Consider the following 24,456-nt stretch of genomic DNA (forward strand, 5'->3'; position numbering starts at 1 on the left):
AGGCATAAATAAGTTTCTCCAAGTCTTGACAGGAAACATATAAATGGATATATATATATATATATAGAATCCAGAGTGGGGGAAAATTTTTGTTTTTCCATCAATGACAAAAAAATATGAATTATAGTCTGCCAGAAAAATAATAACAATAGAGGTTTCCTATCCAAAAAATTGGATTTGCATATTAAAAAAAAAAACTCTGGTAGGTGTAATACAAAGGTAAACAATGCAAATTTAAGTTAACAATATTAGGTTTATTATTAGGAGTAGGTTTGCTGTTTGTTTGGATGTATTTCAGATCAGCAAACTCTTTAAAAAATACATCTTGCAGATGTCAAATAAATGTCTGTGTGATGTACATGCCCGGATATCGCACATACGTCTGCAAGATGTCTGCTTGATCGGGAAAGCATCTGAAAAGTTATGTTTGTACACCGGTCATCACGATAATAAAACCTGTTCGTTACATTTTGGGTAGTTTGATAGGAGACCATAACAAAAAATCAATACCTCAGTTTTGAAAAAAAAAATAAAAATGAGGAAATCAGAGTTTTTTGTGAATCTATTTGAACCAATTTGCTTTCACTTTTAAATCGATCTCATAAGAAACAGCTATATATACATAATTGTATAACACAATTCATCTTTACCTCATAACGGTTTTTATTTTTAGGCTCCACGGGGGGCAGAGGCGCGAAGGTGACCGTTGACGTCACGGACACGTGTCGGTCACGTGAGCGCAGGAGACGCCGCTGCCGCTGCTGCTGCTGAAGTTTCTATGATGGCGGCCAGTAATTATTATGGATTCACACATGCAGCTGCAGCTGCCGCCTCCGGCCCGCAGTACAGGTACAAAACAAACACACATGCGCATGAACACATCGTTTATTTACAGTAGTCATAAGGATACGACGGTCTTTTTAAACGAGAGGCTGACGGCCAGTGCTCACAGATCTCATGAGCTGCTGCTGTTTATGTGTTTACTGATGCTTGCATGATGTTGTGATACAGTGAAAGTGTGTTAGCGGGAAATATGCATGTTCTAATATAAACACTGCGATGCTGTCGTGCTTATGGACACGCGGTACCATGGAGTACCATGTTAATACCATGGTAAACATTTAGTACTATGCTTTTACCATAGAATTCTATGACTTTTCCATTGCACTTGAATGTTAAAAATGTGCTATGCCTACAAACAAGTACTGCATTTTGGTATTTGTTAGAGTGAATACTATTACCATGGTATTTTGCACACATGTAAGGGCCCAGGTACCACACGTCTGCAAGATGTCTGTTAAACATCACTTGATCTGGAAAGCATCTGCTGTGTACAAACATCTAACAAATGTCTTTTTAACACCTAATAGGAAATGTCCTATAGATGTACTGCAGATGAGCAAACGCTAAAAAATATGTATTGCAGATGTAAATGCAATGTCAAATAGACGTCTCAGTGATGTACGTGTGTTATCAGGGGTATTTTGGTGGTATTACAATGGTATTTTGCACACTTAAGGGTGCTTTTGGTATTTGTTAAAGTAAATACTGTTGCCATGGTATTTTGCGCACTTGTAAGGGTGCATACCCAAATAGCACACTTTATGTCTGCAAGATGTTTGTTAAAGATCACATGATCTGGAAAGCATCTGCTGTGTACAAAAGTCTGGCAGACATCTGTAAGATGTCAGTTTTATATCCATTCTAAATCATAAACATCTTAAAGACATCTAATAGACGTATTGCAGATGAGCAAACACTTAAAATATTGCAGATGTAAATGCAGACGTCAAATAGACGGCTATGTAATGTATGTGTGTTATCAGGGGTATTTTGGTGTTCGTTAAAGTAAATACTATTGCCATGGTATTTTGCACACTTATAAGGGTGCTTTTGGTATTCGTTAAAGTAAATACTATTGCCATGGTATTTTGCGCACTTGTAAGGGTGCTTTTGGTATTCGTTAAAGTAAATACTATTGCCACGGTATTTTGCGCACTTGTAAGGGTGCTTTTGGTGTTTGTTAAAGTAAATACTATTGCCATGGTATTTTGCTATCTGATGTCAAATAGACGTCTATTAGACATCTTTAAGATGTTTATGATTCAGAATCTATGTAAAACTGACATCTTACAGACGTCTGCCAGACGTTTGTACACAGCAAATGCTTTCCAGATCAATAGATCTTTAACAGACATCTTGCAGACGTAAGTGTGCTATCTGGGATACTATTGCCATGTTATTTTGCGCACTTGTAAGGGTGCATACCCAAATGGCACATTTTATGTCTGCAAGATGTCTGTTAAAGATCACATGATCTGGAAAGCATCTGCTGTGTACAAACGTCTGACAGATGACTGATTCTAAATCATAAACATCTTAAAGACATCTAATAAACATCTATTTGACATCTGCTAGGAAACATCCTATAAACGTATTGCAGATGAGCGTACACTTTTTAAAAAATATGTCCTGCAGATGTAATGCAGAATAAAATAGACATCTGCAAGTTGTCTGTTAAAGATTGCTTGATCTGGAAAGCATCTGCTGTGTACAAACACCTGACACACGTCTTTAGGATGTCAGTTTTACATACATTCTAAACGTCTTTTTGACATTTGTTAGGGAACACTTTATAGACGTATTACAGATGAGAGAACACTTAAAAAAAATCTTAATTAGTAAATAGACAGCTCCATGGTGTATGTGTGTTATCAGGGGTATTTTGGTATTCATTAAAGTAAATACTACTACCATGGTATTTTGCACACTTGTAAAGGTGCTTTTGGTTTTGGTTAAAGTAAATATAGGGTCATTCCAGCTGGAATCATCAAATTTTTTAAAAAATTTCCCCACCTGACCTCCTCAGATTTGTCTGATGGGTAATATGCCCAATAGATCATATATAAAATTTCAGATCTCTACTGTGCATACTTTTTTTTTTTTTTTATAAAAAATCTGTAAACAAATTTTGGCATCACAGTCTGAGTGACCATGTTCAGACTGAAATATCTCCAGAACTAGTTGTGCCAGGTCCATGAAATTATCTGGGCTAAGAGTCCTAGTCCAGAACTGCATGAATTACAACTCACAGCATTGTTAATGAATTTACACCTGAATCCTAGCCCTCTACTTTTCTCCAAAAACTATTACTTTAAGGGTTTTCAGATGTCCATAGAAACCTCTAATTTCAATGTATAAGCATCAAACTTGGTAAATGGTCTGATATGTACCATGTCTTTCACACCCTTTGACATCAGACAATAGAGTCTTATGGATGTTGAGATATTAAGGTCCCCCAAAAAAATTGTGCCACATTTTATACCTTAAAACATTGTAAAAGTTAAGCTTTTTGTTTAAGTCAGTATTTTTTGGATATTGTTTTCTTTAGAAATTTGTACTTAGGTCTTTTACACTTCCAAATAAAATTGTCTATATATAACATTCCCCAAACAAGTTATAGCCATTTATTACAATATTATTATAGTCGCTTTTTAGTGAAAAACAGGCCTATTTAGTTTATTGACAATATAGACCTGTCCAAAAAGTTTCAGGAGTGAAGTCGCTGATATCACTAAAAAAAGAGTAGACTCCTGTTCTGGCGATATCACTTTTAGCATAGCTTAGCATAAATCATTGAATTACTGCGCCTGCTTCTGCCATGTTACGGCAGCAAACGTCCTTGACTATTACGCCGGAATGGGAGTGTAGTTCCTAATCCTATCGGCCTAGAAAACCGCAGCTTTACATTTCCGCTGGTCTTAGTACACGATATAACTACAGAAGAGTCAAGTTTTAAATAGGACAAATATCGAAACTCGTTGGTCATTTTTGAAGGTGATGCTATTGGTCTAATAGGATTCAATAATCTATGCTAAGCTATGCTAAAAGTGATATCGCCAGAACAGGAGAACGGCTGAATGGATTTCAAAACGGTAAAACTCAACTTATTAACTCGGGGGGGGGGAGTTGGAGAATGAGCCTATTTCCAAAAAAAGTGGAGTGTTCCTTTAAGAACAATAGTTATTTTTAGCCGCGTCTTGCAGATGTATGTGTGCTATCTGGGTAAGATGTCAGTTTTATAAACATTCTAAATTGTATACATCTTAAAGACATCTAGTAGATGCCTCCATGATGTACTTTTGCTATCAGGGTGTAAACCGCATTCATTCTGAATCCCAAAATTCCCATCCAGCGCCCAGCCGCCTCCTGCCTATTCCCACCCGACCACGGGCAGCTATAACGTCCAGCCCGCCCCTGGAGTGGCCCACGCGGTGACGGCCTCGTACCCCACCGTCACCGCCCAACCGGCGAGTCCCGCGGTTACAGCCCCCTACCCCACCTACCAGCCCCATCCGGCCCCGAACTACTGTTACCGACAGCCCGAAACGACCCCACAACTGACGACCACCCCTCAAACCTACCAGGTGTTGACCGAACCGGTTAGTCTTCTGTTTGCTTCATTCATATTAATGATGCATCTCAAGTTGGCTCATTTACCTATTCTAAATTAACTGATTATACAGGAGAATTATAGCTATGGTCGACCGCCGTCGGTCAGCAGCTACGAGAACAAGCAGTACTTTCAAACGAGCATCGCACCTGCGCAGCGAACCGCAACTGAGGCCTACTTCCAGACAGGTGAGTCTAATTAACAGGTAACAATCATAGCTGAGTATTTAAACAGATTTATGAAATTTGTAGTTTTGAAGACAGTTCATTGGTTCACCCAAAATCTCTGTAATTATATACTCATCCTCAAATAGTTCCGAACCTGTATGAGTTTCTTTCTTCGGGTTAACATAAAAGAAGATATTTTGAGGAATGTGGGTAACCAAACAGTTGATGATCCCCTCTGGGGACCAGAAACGGTTTGGTTACCAACATTATACAAAATATCTTCTTTTGTGAGTGAATGATGACAGAATTGTAATTTTTCCGTGTTAGATATACAGCATTCCCATTCAGAAATACTAAGTAGTTTAAAAAATAAATGTCAGAATCTGTAACTATGAGGGTAATATTGATTTACAGACTGGTGCTGAATAGTTTTATTTTTTTTTTTAATTCTATTACATTTTATTTATTGTAAAAATTATAGAGAAATTGCATAGTGTAATAATTATTAATTATTTTTAAATATTAGAACTGTTACTATACATTTACGCAGTATTGTGACTTGCAATGATTTTAATGCACTTTTTAACCATGTTTTCTAAAAAGGAAGTCTTTTTCCTGAAAAAATGTGTATTGTAAATTAAAAGTTTCTTGTGTTGCATTTTATTTTAAGATATTTGTTTTAGTTAGTGTATATCAGTATATATTTTTAAGGTAAAGCTGTAACTGAAATGAAGTAAAAAAAAATGATCAAAGAAATAGATTAAGTATTACAATTTCTAAAACTGAAATAAAAATAAATTTAAAACAAACTAGAGCTGCAAAATGATTTATATTTGCATACTATGTGTGTGTGTACTGTGTTTTATTATGTATGTCTAAATACACACACATACATGAATATATTTAAAAAATATTTCTATGTATTTGTATGTAAACAATTGTATATAATTTATATTATATATAAATATAAATATCTAGTAATTTATCTATTAAATATTAATTGCGGCCAATCGTTTTGCAGCTAAAAAAAAACTTTAATGAAAAAATTACAAAAGCACATAATATTACTAAAATGATAATAAAAATAGAAACTAATTCAAAATACTAATAAATATTACTACTACTACTAAGTACTAGTGTTGTTTATATGTTGAAATAGTGGTGCATATAAATGATTAAATATTTGTGTTCTGTTGGTGAGAAACCATGTGAACTTACATGTATTTTACGTCTTGCATTAAACTTTTAGAATTACTTGGGGGGGGGGGGGGGGGAGACCTATCTAAGATATTTGAAAGCAATCTAAAGTGACCCTGTACCACAAAACCAGTCATAAGGGTCCATTAAAAAAAAATAAAAAAAAATTTAAAAAGTAAAAGCTGAATACATAAGCTTTCCATAGGACAATATTTGGCCAAAATACAACTATTTGAAAATCTGGAATCTGGGTGCAAAAAAAAAAAAGAAAAAAAAAAGAGAAAAACATCTTTAAAATGGTCTAAATTAAGTTCTTAGCAATGCACATTATCAATCAAAAATTAGGTTGTGACATATGTACGGTAGGAAATTTACAAAATATCTTCATGGAACATGATCTTTACTTAAAATCCTAATGATTTTTTGCATAAAAGAAAAATCGATCATTTTGACCCATTCAATGTATTATTGGCCATGGCTACAAATATACCCGTGGTGTTACCTGGTTTTGTGGTTAAGGATCACAAATGCCATTAATATGTTAAAAAATAAGCTACAGCTTCCAATTTTCTTAGGTTAAAATTAGACAATCTTTGCCTTTCCAGGGCTGAAAAGTGGCTACAGTCCCACGAGCACAGTGTACAGTCAGCCGCCTGTTCAAAGACAGGTCGCGGCTCTGAAACCCCCTCCCGCTGCGAGCTCTGTGTCTTCTAGTTACACCATCTACCCTACATCAACCAGCGTACAGCAAACTCCTGCCACCATATCCACTTACACACCCAGTTCTTCCTTCAACTCCACAGCTGCTACGTCCTACTCCGGTACGGCCGCGTCAGATTCCGATTTATACGCCACGAATAGCCGTCGGTGTATCGTCTAACGGTGTTGCTTTCTTTGTTGCTTCAGCCGGTCTCAGTTATTCCAGCTATGAGTCTAGCGGTTACACATCTACGCCGTCATACTTCCAGCCGGCGCAGTTGGCGCCCCCTCAGGCACCGCCTCAACCACCGCTCCAGCAGCCGCAACAGCCACCGCCACCTCAGCAGACACAGCAACCTCCCAAACAGATCGCCAACTCCTCCTGGAGCAACACCGGGAGCGGCACGATCACCAGTTCCACCGTCAACACATACAAGAAGCCTGTTTTCCACCAGAACAAAATTCAGAAGCCCAAAGGCCCGCCCAAACAGCCACAGCTGCACTATTGCGATATCTGCAAGATAAGCTGTGCCGGGCCACAGGTGAGTGTTTGCATTAAATCCACAATCAGCCAAAAATAAAATTTTCCTGATCATCTATTCACCCTCAGGCCCCAAATGTGTAGGTCTTTCTCATCAGTTGAAGAGAATTTATTCTCCATCTAATGCAAGTAAATGTTGCTCACCGTACACCATTTCCAAAGGTCTAAAATATATATTTAGGTAGATTCAAACTAATGCACAAAACCTCAGCCAATCAAAGTTGAATGGTTGTTTTTGTTTCAGTTTGTTGTTACCAGTTTATTCTATCTATTTTCGTATGTCAACTTCAATTTCAGTTCATTTCTCAATGCGGATTTTTCAAACTGAGTGTTCCCTCTACTTCATCAGCACTTACACCAAGCTTAACAGTTTCAGTGCTTTCTGTATTCTGAAGATTTTTACTGAGGGGCAGTGTTGGGGAAATGCATTATAAGTAACACGAGTTACGTAATCAGATTACTTTTTTCAAGTAACTGGTAAAGTGTTGCATTACTATTGTGTGAAAGAGCCTTTGCAGTTTTAAAAATATAGGTTATAGTTAAATTTTTATTAAAAAATAAATAAGGAAGCCCATCCAAGAATCAGAAAGTGATGCAAAAGTAACATAATGCACATCTTTCAATAAACGTAACGATGTAATTTAGTTTAAAGATTACATTCCCTAACACTGCTGATAGGTTTGTTCATATATAATTTGCCTGGTTTTGTGCCACAATTTATACCTTAAAATATTGTAAAAGTTAAGCTTTTAGTTACGGTCAGGATATTTTGGAAATGTATGCAAGTTGGTGTATGTTTAGCCCTTGCATATTTAAGCATACAATTTCAGAAAACTTGCTGTCAGTCAACTGGGGAAGTATTACTTTAGCTTATCTTATTTTGACCATTTTTAATGGCTGAAAATCTATATTTAGGCAGCTTCAAAGTAACTTGTTTTGTATTACAAGATTTCTAAGATGTTACATGATTTCTAAGATGTTACATGCTAGCGAGGCATTATCTAATTAAACATGCACTGGCATGTATGCGTTTTCACAGAAGAAATCTATAAGGCCAGGTTCAAAATTCTTCTTTTATTTTGTTGACATATTAGATTCAAAGGTTTTTACAGAAGGAATTCTTGATATCTCTTTTTATCACTCCATAAATCAGAAAATACTGTCAACAGTCAGAAAAAAAGTTGCATTTGACATGTTTTTAGGAATAAGATGTTGTATAAAACCAGGTAAATAATGTATGAACAAACCCCTCAGTAAAAATCTCCAGAATATAGATGGGACTAAAACTGTAAAATTTGGTGCATGTATGTTGTACTAAAGTTGAGAAAAAAACTTTCTAAATATGTACTGTAATTGAAATCTATAGATGTAAATAGACAAAGTGCAGTCTGTAAGCCTAGGTTCAAAATTCTTGTTTCATTTTGTTGACATTAGTGTCGAAGGTTTTTGCAGAAGAGATTCTGGATATCTCTTATCATCACCCCATAAATCTGAAAATACCTTCAACAGTAAGAAAAAAAAGTTACATTTTACCATGTGTGTAGGAATAAGATGTTGTATAAAACCAGGCGAATGATATATGAACAAACCCCTCTGTAAAAATCTTCAGAATATAGATGGGAATAAAACTGTAAGATTTGGCGTATGCAAGTTCTACTGAAGTTGAGAAAAAACTTTAGAAGACCATCTTTAAAGATACGTGTTTTAATTGAAATCTGTTGATGCAAACAGGAAACATACAATGAAAGTTTTAGATGTTTTCTTTTCACTACTCAACAACATGTTATGAAAAAACTAATTACATAAAATCTTAAAACTGACCAGTGCATTTAAAAAAACAAACAAAAAATCAATGTTTTGCCTGTAGTATCTTGCCATAAAGTTTCCTATATTTAGTGGAAAGTAATAGCAAACATATTTCTTCATTGACTTGTGTTCCTGTGGTCTCCTGCAGACGTATCGAGAGCATCTGGAAGGACAGAAGCACAAGAAGAAAGAGGCGGCTCAGAAGAGTGGCAGTCAGGTGACCAACGGACCTCGCGGTGTCCAGACGCAGCTGCGCTGTGAATTGTGCGATGTCTCGTGCACTGGAGCCGATGCATACGCTGCACACATCCGGGGATCCAAGCACCAGAAGGTTCGTTAAATGTCACGATGGTTCAGTTGGCCATTTTAGTGCTCTTGAGCTTTTTGACATGTTTTGGTGTTGAAGATTAAACTTTTAGTTGAAATGCAACTACTATCAAACTTTTCCTCAGGTTGTGAAGTTGCACACCAAACTTGGCAAACCCATCCCTTCCACTGAGCCCGTTTTCGTGAGCTCTGCCCCTGTTGCTGTTACAATGACTACTAGCAAGGCAGCGGCGACAACCGCTTCCACCCATACATCGGTGGCGCAGAAGGCGCCAGTCGTGGCTTCTTCCAAACCCATGGCGTCTCTTGCGAAAAAACCCACCACTGCTAAAGTTGCCATTATTGGTGAGTGACCTTATTAGGACCTTTTCATTAAATGTGAGCATAATTAATTTTTCTGAAATCATTCAGATTACCGTTTTCAAACATTTTAAAAGTGACTGGCACAGAAATTTCCACAAGTAAAAATTCCAATTGCACAAGTACATAATATGCATTTTTTTTTCAGTGATTCAGTGGAAGTTACAAGTAGTATAAAACTACGGAATGATTAAAAGGAATTTTTTTTTTTTTTTTGCAACTTCAGCATTTACCTTTATTACTATTGTAAATTCATTCACTGTTTTGACAGTTTTGATAGCTTTTGATAGCTTTTAAGAATTATTTACGTAGTCTTTGCGATTACACAAGTATGAGTATAAAACTAGTTTTCTGAATGCTTAAAAGAAATGTGTTTGCAATTGCGACATTTAAATTGGCGATTGTGTGAATTTATTATAAAGTCATTTGCCGTTACAACAGTTTACATAATGATTTAGGGCCTTTTTTCGTATCTCGCTGTGTAAATCGTGTGTAATACTATCTGTTTTAGAACAAATAATTTTATGGATGAGTTTTTTCGCAGTTACGAGAACTTACACAGGAATAGTTTGGCGAATTATTTACATACTCTTTACAATTGCACAAGTTTGTCGTGTAAAAGTAGTTTTTCGAATGATTAAAAGTATTTTGTGTGCAATTGCGACATTTACGTTGGAGATTATGTGAAGTTATTATAAATTCGTTTGTTTTTTCAACAGTTTACATAACGCATTGGGGTCTTTTTCGTAAAACAGTTCGTAAAATAGTTTGGTGAATTATTTACATACTCTTTACAATTGCACAAGTTTGTCGTGTAAAAGTAGTTTTTCGAATGATTAAAAGTATTTTGTGTGCAATTGCGACATTTACGTTGGAGATTATGTGAAGTTATTATAAATTTGTTTGTTTTTTCAACAGTTTACATAACGCATTGGGGTCTTTTTCGTAAAACAGTTCGTAAAATAGTTTGGTGAATTATTTACATACTCTTTACAATTGCACAAGTTTGTCGTGTAAAAGTAGTTTTTCGAATGATTAAAAGTATTTTGTGTGCAATTGCGACATTTACGTTGGAGATTATGTGAAGTTATTATAAATTTGTTTGTTTTTTCAACAGTTTACATAACGCATTGGGGTCTTTTTCGTAAAACAGTTCGTAAAATAGTTTGGTGAATTATTTACATACTCTTTACAATTGCACAAGTTTGTCGTGTAAAAGTAGTTTTTCGAATGATTAAAAGTATTTTGTGTGCAATTGCGACATTTACGTTGGAGATTATGTGAAGTTATTATAAATTTGTTTGTTTTTTCAACAGTTTACATAACGCATTGGGGTCTTTTTCGTAAAACAGTTCGTAAAATAGTTTGGTGAATTATTTACATACTCTTTACAATTGCACAAGTTTGTCGTGTAAAAGTAGTTTTTTGAATGATTAAAAGTATTTTTGCGCAATTGCGACATTTACGTTGGAGATTATGTGAAGTTATTATAAATTCGTTTGTTTTTTCAACAGTTTACATAACGCATTGGGGTCTTTTTCGTAAAACAGTTCGTAAAATAGTTTGGTGAATTATTTACGTACTCTTTACAATTGCACAAGTTTGTCGTGTAAAAGTAGTTTTTTGAATGATTAAAAGTATTTTGTGTGCAATTGCGACATTTACGTTGGAGATTATGTGAAGTTATTATAAATTCGTTTGTTTTTTCAACAGTTTACATAACGCATTGGGGTCTTTTTCGTAAAACAGTTCGTAAAATAGTTTGGTGAATTATTTACATACTCTTTACAATTGCACAAGTTTGTCGTGTAAAAGTTTTTTGAATGATTAAAAGTATTTTGTGTGCAATTGCGACATTTACGTTGGAGATTATGTGAAGTTATTATAAATTCGTTTGTTTTTTCAACAGTTTACATAACGCATTGGGGTCTTTTTCGTAAAACAGTTCGTAAAATAGTTTGGTGAATTATTTACGTACTCTTTACAATTGCACAAGTTTGTCGTGTAAAAGTAGTTTTTTGAATGATTAAAAGTATTTTGTGTGCAATTGCGACATTTACGTTGGAGATTATGTGAAGTTATTATAAATTCGTTTGTTTTTTCAACAGTTTACATAACGCATTGGGGTCTTTTTCGTAAAACAGTTCGTACAATAGTTTGGTGAATTATTTACGTACTCTTTACAATTGCACAAGTTTGTCGTGTAAAAGTAGTTTTTTGAATGATTAAAAGTATTTTTTGCGCAATTGCGACATTTACGTTGGAGATTATGTGAAGTTATTATAAATTCGTTTGTTTTTTCAACAGTTTACATAACGCATTGGGGTCTTTTTCGTAAAACAGTTCGTAAAATAGTTTGGTGAATTATTTACATACTCTACAATTGCACAAGTTTGTCGTGTAAAAGTAGTTTTTTGAATGATTAAAAGTATTTTTTGCGCAATTGCGACATTTACGTTGGAGATTATGTGAAGTTATTATAAATTCGTTTGTTTTTTCAACAGTTTACATAACGCATTGGGGTCTTTTTCGTAAAACAGTTCGTAAAATAGTTTGGTGAATTATTTACATACTCTACAATTGCACAAGTTTGTCGTGTAAAAGTAGTTTTTTGAATGATTAAAAGTATTTTTTGCGCAATTGCGACATTTACGTTGGAGATTATGTGAAGTTATTATAAATTCGTTTGTTTTTTCAACAGTTTACATAACGCATTGGGGTCTTTTTCGTAAAACAGTTCGTAAAATAGTTTGGTGAATTATTTACATACTCTACAATTGCACAAGTTTGTCGTGTAAAAGTAGTTTTTTGAATGATTAAAAGTATTTTGTGTGCAATTGCGACATTTACGTTGGAGATTATGTGAAGTTATTATAAATTCGTTTGTTTTTTCAACAGTTTACATAACGCATTGGGGTCTTTTTCGTAAAACAGTTCGTAAAATAGTTTGGTGAATTATTTACATACTCTACAATTGCACAAGTTTGTCGTGTAAAAGTAGTTTTTTGAATGATTAAAAGTATTTTTTGCGCAATTGCGACATTTACGTTGGAGATTATGTGAAGTTATTATAAATTCGTTTGTTTTTTCAACAGTTTACATAACGCATTGGGGTCTTTTTCGTAAAACAGTTCGTACAATAGTTTGGTGAATTATTTACATACTCTTTACAATTGCACAAGTTTGTCGTGTAAAAGTAGTTTTTTGAATGATTAAAAGTATTTTTTGCGCAATTGCGACATTTACGTTGGAGATTATGTGACGTTATTATAAATTTGTTGGTTTTTTCAACAGTTTACATAACTTTTTCGTAAAACATGAGCAGAGCAAGTTTCTGTGTTAAATCATTTCGCAATACTACCTGTTTTTAAAACAATGAATTTTATGAATGACTTGCACTGAATTTTTTTCGCACTTAATAGAATTTACACAAGAATGGTTTTATGAATTATTACACAATTGCACAAGTTTGCAGTATAAAATTACTTTTCTGAATGATTAAAAGAAATGTGTTCGCAATTGTGACGTTTACATTGGAGATTATGTGAAGTTATTATAAATTCGTTTGTTTTTTCAACAGTTTACATAACGCATTGGGGTCTTTTTCGTAAAACAGTTCGTACAATAGTTTGGTGAATTATTTACATACTCTTTACAATTGCACAAGTTTGTCGTGTAAAAGTAGTTTTTTGAATGATTAAAAGTATTTTTTGCGCAATTGCGACATTTACGTTGGAGATTATGTGAAGTTATTATAAATTCGTTTGTTTTTATAACAGTTTACATAACGCATTGGGGTCTTTTTCGTAAAACAGTTCGTAAAATAGTTTGGTGAATTATTTACATACTCTACAATTGCACAAGTTTGTCGTGTAAAAGTAGTTTTTTGAATGATTAAAAGTATTTTGTGTGCAATTGCGACATTTACGTTGGAGATTATGTGAAGTTATTATAAATTCGTTTGTTTTTTCAACAGTTTACATAACGCATTGGGGTCTTTTTCGTAAAACAGTTCGTAAAATAGTTTGGTGAATTATTTACGTACTCTTTACAATTGCACAAGTTTGTCGTGTAAAAGTAGTTTTTTGAATGATTAAAAGTATTTTTTGCGCAATTGCGACATTTACGTTGGAGATTATGTGAAGTTATTATAAATTCGTTTGTTTTTTCAACAGTTTACATAACGCATTGGGGTCTTTTTCGTAAAACAGTTCGTAAAATAGTTTGGTGAATTATTTACATACTCTTTACAATTGCACAAGTTTGTCGTGTAAAAGTAGTTTTTCGAATGATTAAAAGTATTTTGTGTGCAATTGCGACATTTACGTTGGAGATTATGTGAAGTTATTATAAATTCGTTTGTTTTTTCAACAGTTTACATAACGCATTGGGGTCTTTTTCGTAAAACAGTTCGTAAAATAGTTTGGTGAATTATTTACGTACTCTACAATTGCACAAGTTTGTCGTGTAAAAGTAGTTTTTTGAATGATTAAAAGTATTTTGTGTGCAATTGCGACATTTACGTTGGAGATTATGTGAAGTTATTATAAATTCGTTTGTTTTTTCAAAAGTTTACATAACGCATTGGGGTCTTTTTCGTAAAACAGTTCGTAAAATAGTTTGGTGAATTATTTACGTACTCTTTACAATTGCACAAGTTTGTCGTGTAAAAGTAGTTTTTTGAATGATTAAAAGTATTTTGTGTGCAATTGCGACATTTACGTTGGAGATTATGTGAAGTTATTATAAATTCGTTTGTTTTTTCAACAGTTTACATAACGCATTGGGGTCTTTTTCGTAAAACAGTTCGTAAAATAGTTTGGTGAATTATTTACGTACTCTTTACAATTGCACAAGTTTGTCGTGTAAAAGTAGTTTTTTGAATGATTAAAAGTATTTTGTGTGCAATTGCGACATTTACGTTGGAGATTATGTGAAGTTATTATAAATTCGTTTGTTTTTTCAACAGTTTACATAACGCATTGGGGTCTTTTTCGTAAAACAGTTCGTAAAATAGTTTGGTGAATTATTTACGTACTCTTTACAATTGCACAAGTTTGTTGTGTAAAAGTAGTTTTTCGAATGATTAAAAGTATTTTGTGTGCAATTGCGACATTTACGTTGGAGATTATGTGAAGTTATTATAAATTCGTTTGTTTTTTCAACAGTTTACATAACGCATTGGGGTCTTTTTCGTAAAACAGTTCGTAAAATAGTTTGGTGAATTATTTACGTACTCTTTACAATTGCACAAGTTTGTCGTGTAAAAGTAGTTTTTTGAATGATTAAAAGTATTTTGTGTGCAATTGCGACATTTACGTTGGAGATTATGTGAAGTTATTATAAATTCGTTTGTTTTTTCAACAGTTTACATAACGCATTGGGGTCTTTTTCGTAAAACAGTTCGTAAAATAGTTTGGTGAATTATTTACGTACTCTTTACAATTGCACAAGTTTGACGTGTAAAAGTAGTTTTTTGAATGATTAAAAGTATTTTGTGTGCAATTGCGACATTTACGTTGGAGATTATGTGAAGTTATTATAAATTTGTTTGTTTTTTCAACAGTTTACATAACGCATTGGGGTCTTTTTCGTAAAACAGTTCGTAAAATAGTTTGGTGAATTATTTACGTACTCTTTACAATTGCACAAGTTTGTCGTGTAAAAGTAGTTTTTCGAATGATTAAAAGTATTTTGTGTGCAATTGCGACATTTACGTTGGAGATTATGTGAAGTTATTATAAATTCGTTTGTTTTTTCAACAGTTTACATAACGCATTGGGGTCTTTTTCGTAAAACAGTTCGTAAAATAGTTTGGTGAATTATTTACATACTCTACAATTGCACAAGTTTGTCGTGTAAAAGTAGTTTTTTGAATGATTAAAAGTATTTTGTGTGCAATTGCGACATTTACGTTGGAGATTATGTGAAGTTATTATAAATTCGTTTGTTTTTTCAACAGTTTACATAACGCATTGGGGTCTTTTTCGTAAAACAGTTCGTAAAATAGTTTGGTGAATTATTTACGTACTCTTTACAATTGCACAAGTTTGTCGTGTAAAAGTAGTTTTTTGAATGATTAAAAGTATTTTGTGTGCAATTGCGACATTTACGTTGGAGATTATGTGAAGTTATTATAAATTCGTTTGTTTTTTCAACAGTTTACATAACGCATTGGGGTCTTTTTCGTAAAACATGAGCAGAGCAAGTTTCTGTGTTAAATCATTTCGCAATACTACCTGTTTTTAAAACAATGAATTTTATGAATGACTTGCACTGAATTTTTTTCGCAATTAATAGAATTTACGCAAGAATGGTTTTATGAATTATTACACAATTGCACAAGTTTGCAGTATAAAATTACTTTTCTGAATGATTAAAAGAAATGTGAAGTTATTATAAATTTGCTTGCCGTTCCGACGGTTTACATAATGCGTTAGGGTCTTTTTTGTAAAACATGAGCAGAATGAATTTTGGTGTAAATCATTCAAACTACTATCTGTTTTCTAAACGGTTAATTTTACAAAAGACCTGCGCAGAAATTTTCCACAATTTGGAGAATGCTTTTACGAATTATTTACGTAGTCTTCGCGATTACACAAGTAGTATCAAACTAGTTTTCTGAATGATTAATGAAAATGTGTTTGCAATTGCGACATTTGAATTGGCGATTGTGTAAATTTATTATAATTTTTTTGTATCTCACTATATAAATCGTGTGTAATACTATGTTTTAAAACAAATAATTTTACTAATGACTTTCACAAAGTTTTTTCGCAGTTACGAGAACTTACACAGGAATGGTTTGGGGAATTATTTACATACTCTTCACAGTTTGTTGTGTAAAAGTAGTTTTTTGAATGATTAAAAGGATTTTACTGCAATTGCGAAATTGACATTAAAGATTATGTGAAGTTATTATAAATTCAATTTACATAATGCATTAGGGTCTTTTTCGTAAAACTTGAGCAGAACAAATTTGTGTGTAAATCATTTCGAAATACTACTTTATTTACATTATATTACCTTTAAAACAATGAATTCTCCGAATTACTTGCACAGAATTTACACAAGAATGGTTCTACCAATTATTTACTGTCTCGCAATTGCATGAAATTGTTTTACGACTGATTTACATTAGATTTTTTCAGATTTAGTGCAAATGTATTTAAGAAATGTTGGTAAAACTTCACAATAAGGTCATATTTGTTAACTGCATTGGTTAACATGAACTAACATTTAGAAATAAATGTTTGTTTTAGCTTTAGTTAATGCATGTGAGCTAAATATTGTTTTATTAAATTGTGTTTTATCAACTGACATTCACACCTAAATCTGTTCACTTTTGTAGTTTATGTGAGAAAGCATAAGATTTGCAAACAATAAGGTTAAGTTCAGCTCATGTCTTGCCTCAATGTGTTCAGTTTTTAGTCTAAGCTTAGTTTTGGTCACACTGTCAAAAAATAGTCATAAATAGTTGTCTTCTGTGTTTCATTTCACCTTAATTTCACCTTCCTATCTTAATTTCACCATCGTTTACACACTGATCACAGAAATGCATATTTCCTCTTTAGTGTATTACTCACAAAACCCACATAAAAGGAACAGATTATTTGCATCCTGCTTTGCTGAAGAAAAATCTCCTTATACACTTTACAGTCGTCATGTTGACGCAATGCGTCTTTCAGTTTGTGGGCTGACATCAACGCAGAATTCTTGCTCAATTTTTCTACTTTATTTGGATGTGATATTCTTTCCAGTCAGTGTTGCTCAGCAGGTTATGAGCTAATAGATGTGAATGTGATCATACAACAAACCCTGCACATAAATATTTTGCCTACATGGTTACGTTATGAACAGCCATATTGCAGAAATATGAATTAAAATGAATTCCCTAATATCCATTTCTCTCCAGGCAGCAGAACATCCACACCAGCTCCTGTAAAGATGGAGGAGGCGAAGCCGTCTGTGTTGAAGACGGATGCTTTGAGTGATGATGAGGATGGTGACGGTACTGGAGCTCAAGGAGACATTCAGCCTGTGGGACACGATTATGTCGAAGAGGTGAGACATAATGTTTCATTATTAGCATGTTGTGTTGAGGAAAACTTAAACATAAGGAGTGAATCTGTCTTTTTGTCAATGAATCAGTCAAATTCATTTCACAAATCATATTTATTAGTGAATCAGTCAGATTTTGCTTCTGATAAATGTGTGGCTTTCAAGGATAATTGGGTATTTGTCATTCTGTTGCAGTGTTGTTTTTGACAACCATCTTAGATTTAGTCTTAAGGTGCGTTCACACCGGACGCGAATGAAGCGGCAAGCGCGAGTGATTTACATGTTAAGTCAATGCAAAGACGCGAATAGCCATCTTGCGGCGCGAAACGCGCGAATGAGGCGGCGCGAAACGCGCGAATAGCGCGAATGGCGCGGCGCGCATTGAGCGTTCAAGCGATTGCCGCGCCATTCGCGCGAATTGCGCGAAACGCGCGAGTTCAAAAATCTGAACTTCGGCGGAATTCCGCGCCGCGGTAACCAATCAGGAGCTTGCTCTAGTAGTGACGGAGGCAGAAATCCGAAACAACAATGGCGGACAAAATCACCGTTGCTGTCTGTGGTTCCTCGGAGCTGTACGATACATCTTTGGACTTTTGTAGAAACAGGAATAAAAGGGATCTTGCTAAGAATAAAGTGAGTGAAGAGGTCGGACAATCTGGTTAGTTTTAAAAAACGCTCTTTACTCAATTTAACCTACATATACATGCATATTGAGACTACAAGCAAGCTAAAGCTGGCAAATTGAGCTCATTCACCTATTTTACAACTACTTTCCCGCTGACGAGTGGCAGAAGCCCCTCCCTTGACGCGAATTCGCGTCTGTTGTGAAGAAAATGTCACGCGCGAATGACGCGAATTTTACCGCGCGAATGGCGCGAGTAAACTCAAATTTTTAAAGCGTTCAACTACGCGCGAATAGCGCGTTTTTTCCGCGCAAGTCGCGTCCGGTGTGAACGCACCATTAGTCTTTTGGACTAAAATGCTTCTTAGTTTTAGTCAAATTTTAGTCACTTCTATATGTGATAGTTTTAGTCCAATTTTAGTCGACGAAAAAGTCAAAAAGGTTTTAGTCTAGTTTTAGTCGACGAAAAGTCAAAAAGGTTTTAGTCTAGTTTTAGTCAAAAAAAGGGAAAAAGGTAGTCTTTTAACAAATTAATGTAGGTCAGTAAGTATTTTGCTGTTGGGTAGTGTCACTTATAAGTTCTGAAAATAGCAGATCTATAGTTCAACACAATGTGAGCTTCCGGATCGACTATTTTCACCAATAATTACAATAATGAAGGTATGTTTTAGAACATAAAAGACAAACAAGGATGGATTGCTAAAACGGCTTGCCATACTAGTATAGCTAAGAGTATTTAATGCTAAAACGGCTTGCCATACTAGTATAGCTAAGAGTATTTAATGCTAAAACGGCTTGCCATACTAGTATAGCTAAGAGTATTTAATGCTAAAACGGCTTGCCATAGCGTCAGATACTTTTTAAGTTTTAATTGGCATGCACAATAAGCGGAAATGTCATGCATTTTAAATGTCTGACGGACCACCCACTAACATTTTCGTCTATTCTCGTCTCGTCAACGAAAACTCACACACGCCTCGTCATGTTTTAGTCATCAACGAGCCATTTTTATCTCGTCATCGTCTCGTTATCGTCATGAAAAAAAGTGGCGTCAACGAAATGATTTCGTCATCGTCATCGTTGACGAAAACAACACTGTTCTGTTGAGGGGGTTACATCTCTAAATTGTTTTTTCTTCTTCTTCAGGTTCGAAATGACGACGGAAAGGTGATTCGCTTTCACTGTAAACTGTGTGAATGCAGTTTCAATGATCCCAATGCTAAAGACATGCACCTGAAGGGACGGAGACACCGGCTGCAGTACAAGGTAAGTTGCCCCCCTGAAAAATGAAAAATTTATATATGTATATTTGTGCATTTTTGTACATTAATTATTATAGTATTCATCAATATGCTTTATATAAATAGATTAGATTAAAAACATTTCTTAAACACTAAATAAGACATTTTTTTCATGATACAACTTAGTTTAAATAGCCATTTTTAAATATATAAACACACAGTACGTCACATAAGTGAGTACACCCCTCACATTTCAGCAACCATTTCATTATATCTTCGCAAGGGACTATACTATTGAAACTTGGATATATTTTAGAGTAGTCAATGTGCAGCTTGTATAGCAGTATAGATTTACTGTCCATTGAAAATAACTCAACATACAGCCATTATTGTCAGAATAGCTGGCAGCAAAAGGGTTGTCTTCAGCAAACTGTTTGCAGGCTCTTTTGTGAGCCAGCTTCAGACGAGGCTTCTTTCTGGGACGACGCCTATGCAAACCGACTTGTTGCAGTGTGCGGCGTATGGTCTGAGCACTGACAAGCTGACCTTCTACTTCTGCAACCTTTAAAGCAATGCTGGCAAATGCATCAGTTTTTTGAAGCCAGGTTCTGCACCTGATGCACAGAACAAGTGCTCAACTTTGTTAATCGACCCTTGCAATTATCTTGGAAAACCTCTGTATGACCCTGACCACTGTAGTGTAACTCGGTTTTAGAGTGTTACTGAACCTCTAATAGCCTTCGCCATCTTTGTGGAGAGCATCTAATTCTCATATCCTCAGAGAGCCAGGAGATGCCATGTTGAACATCCAGTGGTCAGTGTGAGAGAATTGTACTTAGAGAACCAAATTTTAACAGCTCTAATTGAAGATACACAACTTTGTATGGCCTTTTCAAGCAGACAAAAACATAAACATGATGAACAGGACATGTGGCTTTGTATTGTTAAACAACATACTGCTGTTATCACTTTTGTTGCCAGCTTTTTTGACAATAATGGCTGTATGTTGAGTTATTTTCAGAGGACAGTAAATCTATACTGCTATACAGGCTGCACATTGACTACTCTAAAATATATCCAAGTTTCATTTCTACAGTATTGTCCCTTGCAAAGATATACTAAAACGGTTGCTAAAATGTGAGGGGTCTTTGTGAGATACTGTATGTATGTTTGTATAATAATAAATTACTAAATTGAACAAATAATTATATTTATATTATATACAGTAATATAGGTTTGTTGAATAAGTAAATTAAATACTTACCCAGTGTAAAATTTCTTTATATAATTAGGATATTTTCTTATTTTAGTTAGAACTTGGACTCAAGAAAACTTAAAGGAATTATTTCATGACTTTATCATTTAATAGCTGTTTTTTTGTATATACATTTATGTATGTATTTTTTTGTATATAAATATGATTGTTAAATTCAACAAATAATTGAAATTAAACAAGTTCATTCAACAAATAATTGAAATTAAACAAGTTCATTTACTCTTAAAGTTAAAATACTAAAAATTAAATACTTGACCAATGAAACTTAAAGAAAAGCTGAATTCTTATTTCATTATATGTCTAGTGAATTAATATATGTATATTTCATTGCTTTTGACAAACTAAGGGTTGGATATCTTTTCAATTTATTGTGAATTCATGAACTTTCAAGTAAAAGGTCTAAAATCAGTGCAAAACAGCTTCACTTTTTTTTTTAATTCTTCAGCTAAAAACTCAAGAGAACTAGTAATATAAAACAGATAGTAAAGACACTAAATTCTGCAGGGAATTCTTTTCTCGTTTTTTTTTTTTTTTTTTTTTAGAAAAAAGTGAATCCAGACCTTCCTGTGGAGATCAAGCCCAGTAATCGAGCACGGAAACTTCTGGAAGTCAAACTGCGAAAGCAGAAGCAGAAATCTGTGCTGAAGAGACAACAAGAGGACGAACAGCGCTGGCACATGGAAATGAGGTTTTTATTCCTGACAAAGTTTTCGATTTTTTTTTACACCGAAACATTTATTGCACATTTCACAAGGCCATTTCACTGCAAGTTAAAATATATAGCATAAAACACATAAAATACATACAAAAAAAGCATCTGAAAATGTATCTACATTTTTTTTTTCTAAGCATTTTTGGTTTGAATAATCATGTGATATGATGATATTTTCACAACTTTTTTTTATTAAATATACATCAGGCATGACAGTTCATTTTTCAGACACCACGTATAGTTTTTTATATATTTTAACTAAGTGGGTGCAGAGCACATTTATGTAAGTGAGGATAGCAAAATAAAGTATAACATAATATACCCAAAAATGATCATCTAAACGTTTATTGCACATTTTACAAGGCCATTTCATTGCAAGTTAAAATATATAGCATTAAAAAAAACAAACTCAAACTCCTTGAATCAAAGTCTGAAAAATGTATCTAAATTTTATCTAAGCAATTTTTGTTAGAATAATCTTACGAAAAATATTATATACGTGTGTGTATAATGTATATGTATGTATGTATGATTATATATATTTATATTTATAAATGTAATATGTAATTTTCACATCATTATAAATTGTTTATAACTTCATGTAATAGTTAGGATTCAGCTAAATTCATTCTTTAATAATTATAATGTCCTTTGTTGTGCAGATATTAGTATAATAATAAGAACAATTAAAAATATTCAAAATATGTCACATTTTTCATACAATGACTACAATTGGGCAGTCTTTACTAATTTTAATGTACCTTTTTGGCAAAAATGCTATAGAATATCTAATAATTATAAATGTAATGCATTAATGTAACATTTTTCATATACTGAATAAAATATGACTCTCAACTCATGCAAATATTATAATATAGAAAAAATTATAATACATATCTAATAATTTTCACGTCCTTTTATGCAATAAACCATGTTTAAATATACTTTAAACATGGTTTAAATCACTTTAAATAATATTTTTTTTTTTTTATAAAAAAAAGTATATAGGGCCTGTTTATATGTGTGGTTAAATTTTTTTTAAATATATATGTGACCCTGGACCACAAAACCAGTCTTAAGTCGCTGGGGTATATTTGTAGCAATAGCCAAAAATACATTGCATGGGTCAAAATTTTAGATTTTTCTTTTATGCCAAAAATCATTTATAAATTAAGTAAAGTTCATGTTCCATGAAGATTTTTTGTAAAATTCCTACTGTAAACATATCAAAAAGTAATTTTGGTTTGTAATATGCATTGTTAAGAACCTAATTTGGACAACTTTAAAGGTGATTTTCTCAGTCTTTTTGATTTTTTTGCACCCTCAGATTTCTGATTTCAAATAGATGTATCTCGGCCAAATATTGTCCAATCCTAACAAACCATACAGCAATAGAAAGCTTATTTATTGAGCTTTTATAAGATGTATACATCTCAGTTTTGTCAAATTTAACCTTATGACTGGTTTTGTGGTCCAGGGTCACATATAACATATATGTAATAATTATAAATGTAATAATTATACAGTCAAACCAATAATTATTCAGACACCAGATATTTTTATTTTTTTTTTGCTAGTGGGTGCAGGACACTATACAGTAATTCATTTATGTAAGTGAGAATTGAAAAATAAAGTAAACTGTGACATAACATACCCAGAAATTCTTCATACAGTGGACTACCAGTAAAATTTGGGACCAAAAATTATTCAGATGCTTTGACCTGACCATGTTTTGCTTAAGTGTTTTTTCTTCAATTTCTAATGTGACCTTTTTACACCACAGACTGAACAAAATTAAGCATTGCCTGGTAATTGGTCAACAAAGTATTGATAGCAGTGTAAATATTGTCATATGTGACCCTGGACCACAAAACCAGTCATAAGGTTAAATTTGACAAAACTGAGATGTATACATCTTATAAAAGCTCAATAAATAAGCTTTCTATTGCTGTATGGTTTGTTAGGATTGGACAATATTTGGCCGAGATACATCTATTTGAAATCAGAAATCTGAGGGTGCAAAAAAATCATTTTGGCTATTGCTACAAATATACCCCAGCGACTTAAGACTGGTTTTGTGGTCCAGGGTCACATATAATCAATATAATCACATTTGTCCTTGTCATCCAGCAGGAGGTATGAGGAGGACATGTACTGGAGGAGGATGGAGGAGGAGCAGCTATACTGGGTGGAGATGAGGCACCGAATGGCCCCGCCTCCTCTCATGGGCCGGCCCAGCATGCCGGTCCCGCCCCTTTTGGTAAGTACATAGAGACAGAGCGCATTTAAGCCAGGCCCACACCGTGGCCCAATCCAACGCTCTTCATTGACTTTGTATTGCGGGAAGCGGACTCCTTGTCGTTTCTGACTTATAACAAAAAACAGAAAAATGCGACAAGGTGTACAGTAAACAAGCTAAAAAACATTTTTATAAGCTGTCGACCCCAAAAAATTTGTGTTTAAAGGAGTAGTTCACTTTCAGAACAAACATTTACAGATAATGTGCTCACCCCCTTGTCATCCAAGATGTTCATGTCTTTCTTTCTTCAGTCGTACGGAAATTGTTTTTTGAGGAAAGCATTTCAGGATTTCTCTCTATATAATGGACTTCTATGGTGCCCCTGAGTTTGAACTTCAAATGACTCTAAACGATCACAGCCGAGGAAAGAAGGGTCTTATCTACCAAAACGGTCGGATATTTAAAAAAAAAAAAAAATTACAATTTATATACTTTTTAACCTCAAATGCTCATCTTGTCTAGCTCTGTACTCTGTGTAGAGATTAAAAAAGTATATTAATTGTAAATGTTTTTAGAAAATAACCGATCGTTTCGCTAGATAAGACCCTTCTTCCTCGGCTGGGATCATTTAGAGCTCTTTGAAGCTGCATTTAAACTGCATTTTGGACGTTCAAACTTAGGGGCACCATAGAAGTCCATTATATGGAGAGAAGTCCTGAAATGTTTTCCTCAAAAAACATAATTTCTTTACGACT

General features: G+C 33.9%; 1 protein-coding gene across 1 annotated transcript; it reads left to right on the plus strand.

Moving 5' to 3' along the window:
* The first annotated feature begins 781 nt into the window (after window positions 1–781).
* LOC141338928 (zinc finger RNA-binding protein-like) lies at window positions 782–23,734 on the plus strand. Its single transcript, XM_073844541.1, has 11 exons — window positions 782–849; window positions 4,196–4,442; window positions 4,527–4,641; window positions 6,423–6,638; window positions 6,724–7,058; window positions 9,012–9,194; window positions 9,316–9,535; window positions 17,466–17,614; window positions 19,380–19,499; window positions 21,293–21,438; window positions 23,593–23,734. Exons 1-11 carry the CDS (start codon window positions 782–784, stop codon window positions 23,732–23,734), a joined length of 1,941 nt encoding a protein of 646 aa, XP_073700642.1.
* Window positions 23,735–24,456: the final 722 nt, after the last annotated feature.

This window comes from Garra rufa, chromosome 7 (genome assembly GCF_049309525.1).
Source record: "Garra rufa chromosome 7, GarRuf1.0, whole genome shotgun sequence".
NCBI lineage: Eukaryota > Metazoa > Chordata > Actinopteri > Cypriniformes > Cyprinidae > Garra > Garra rufa.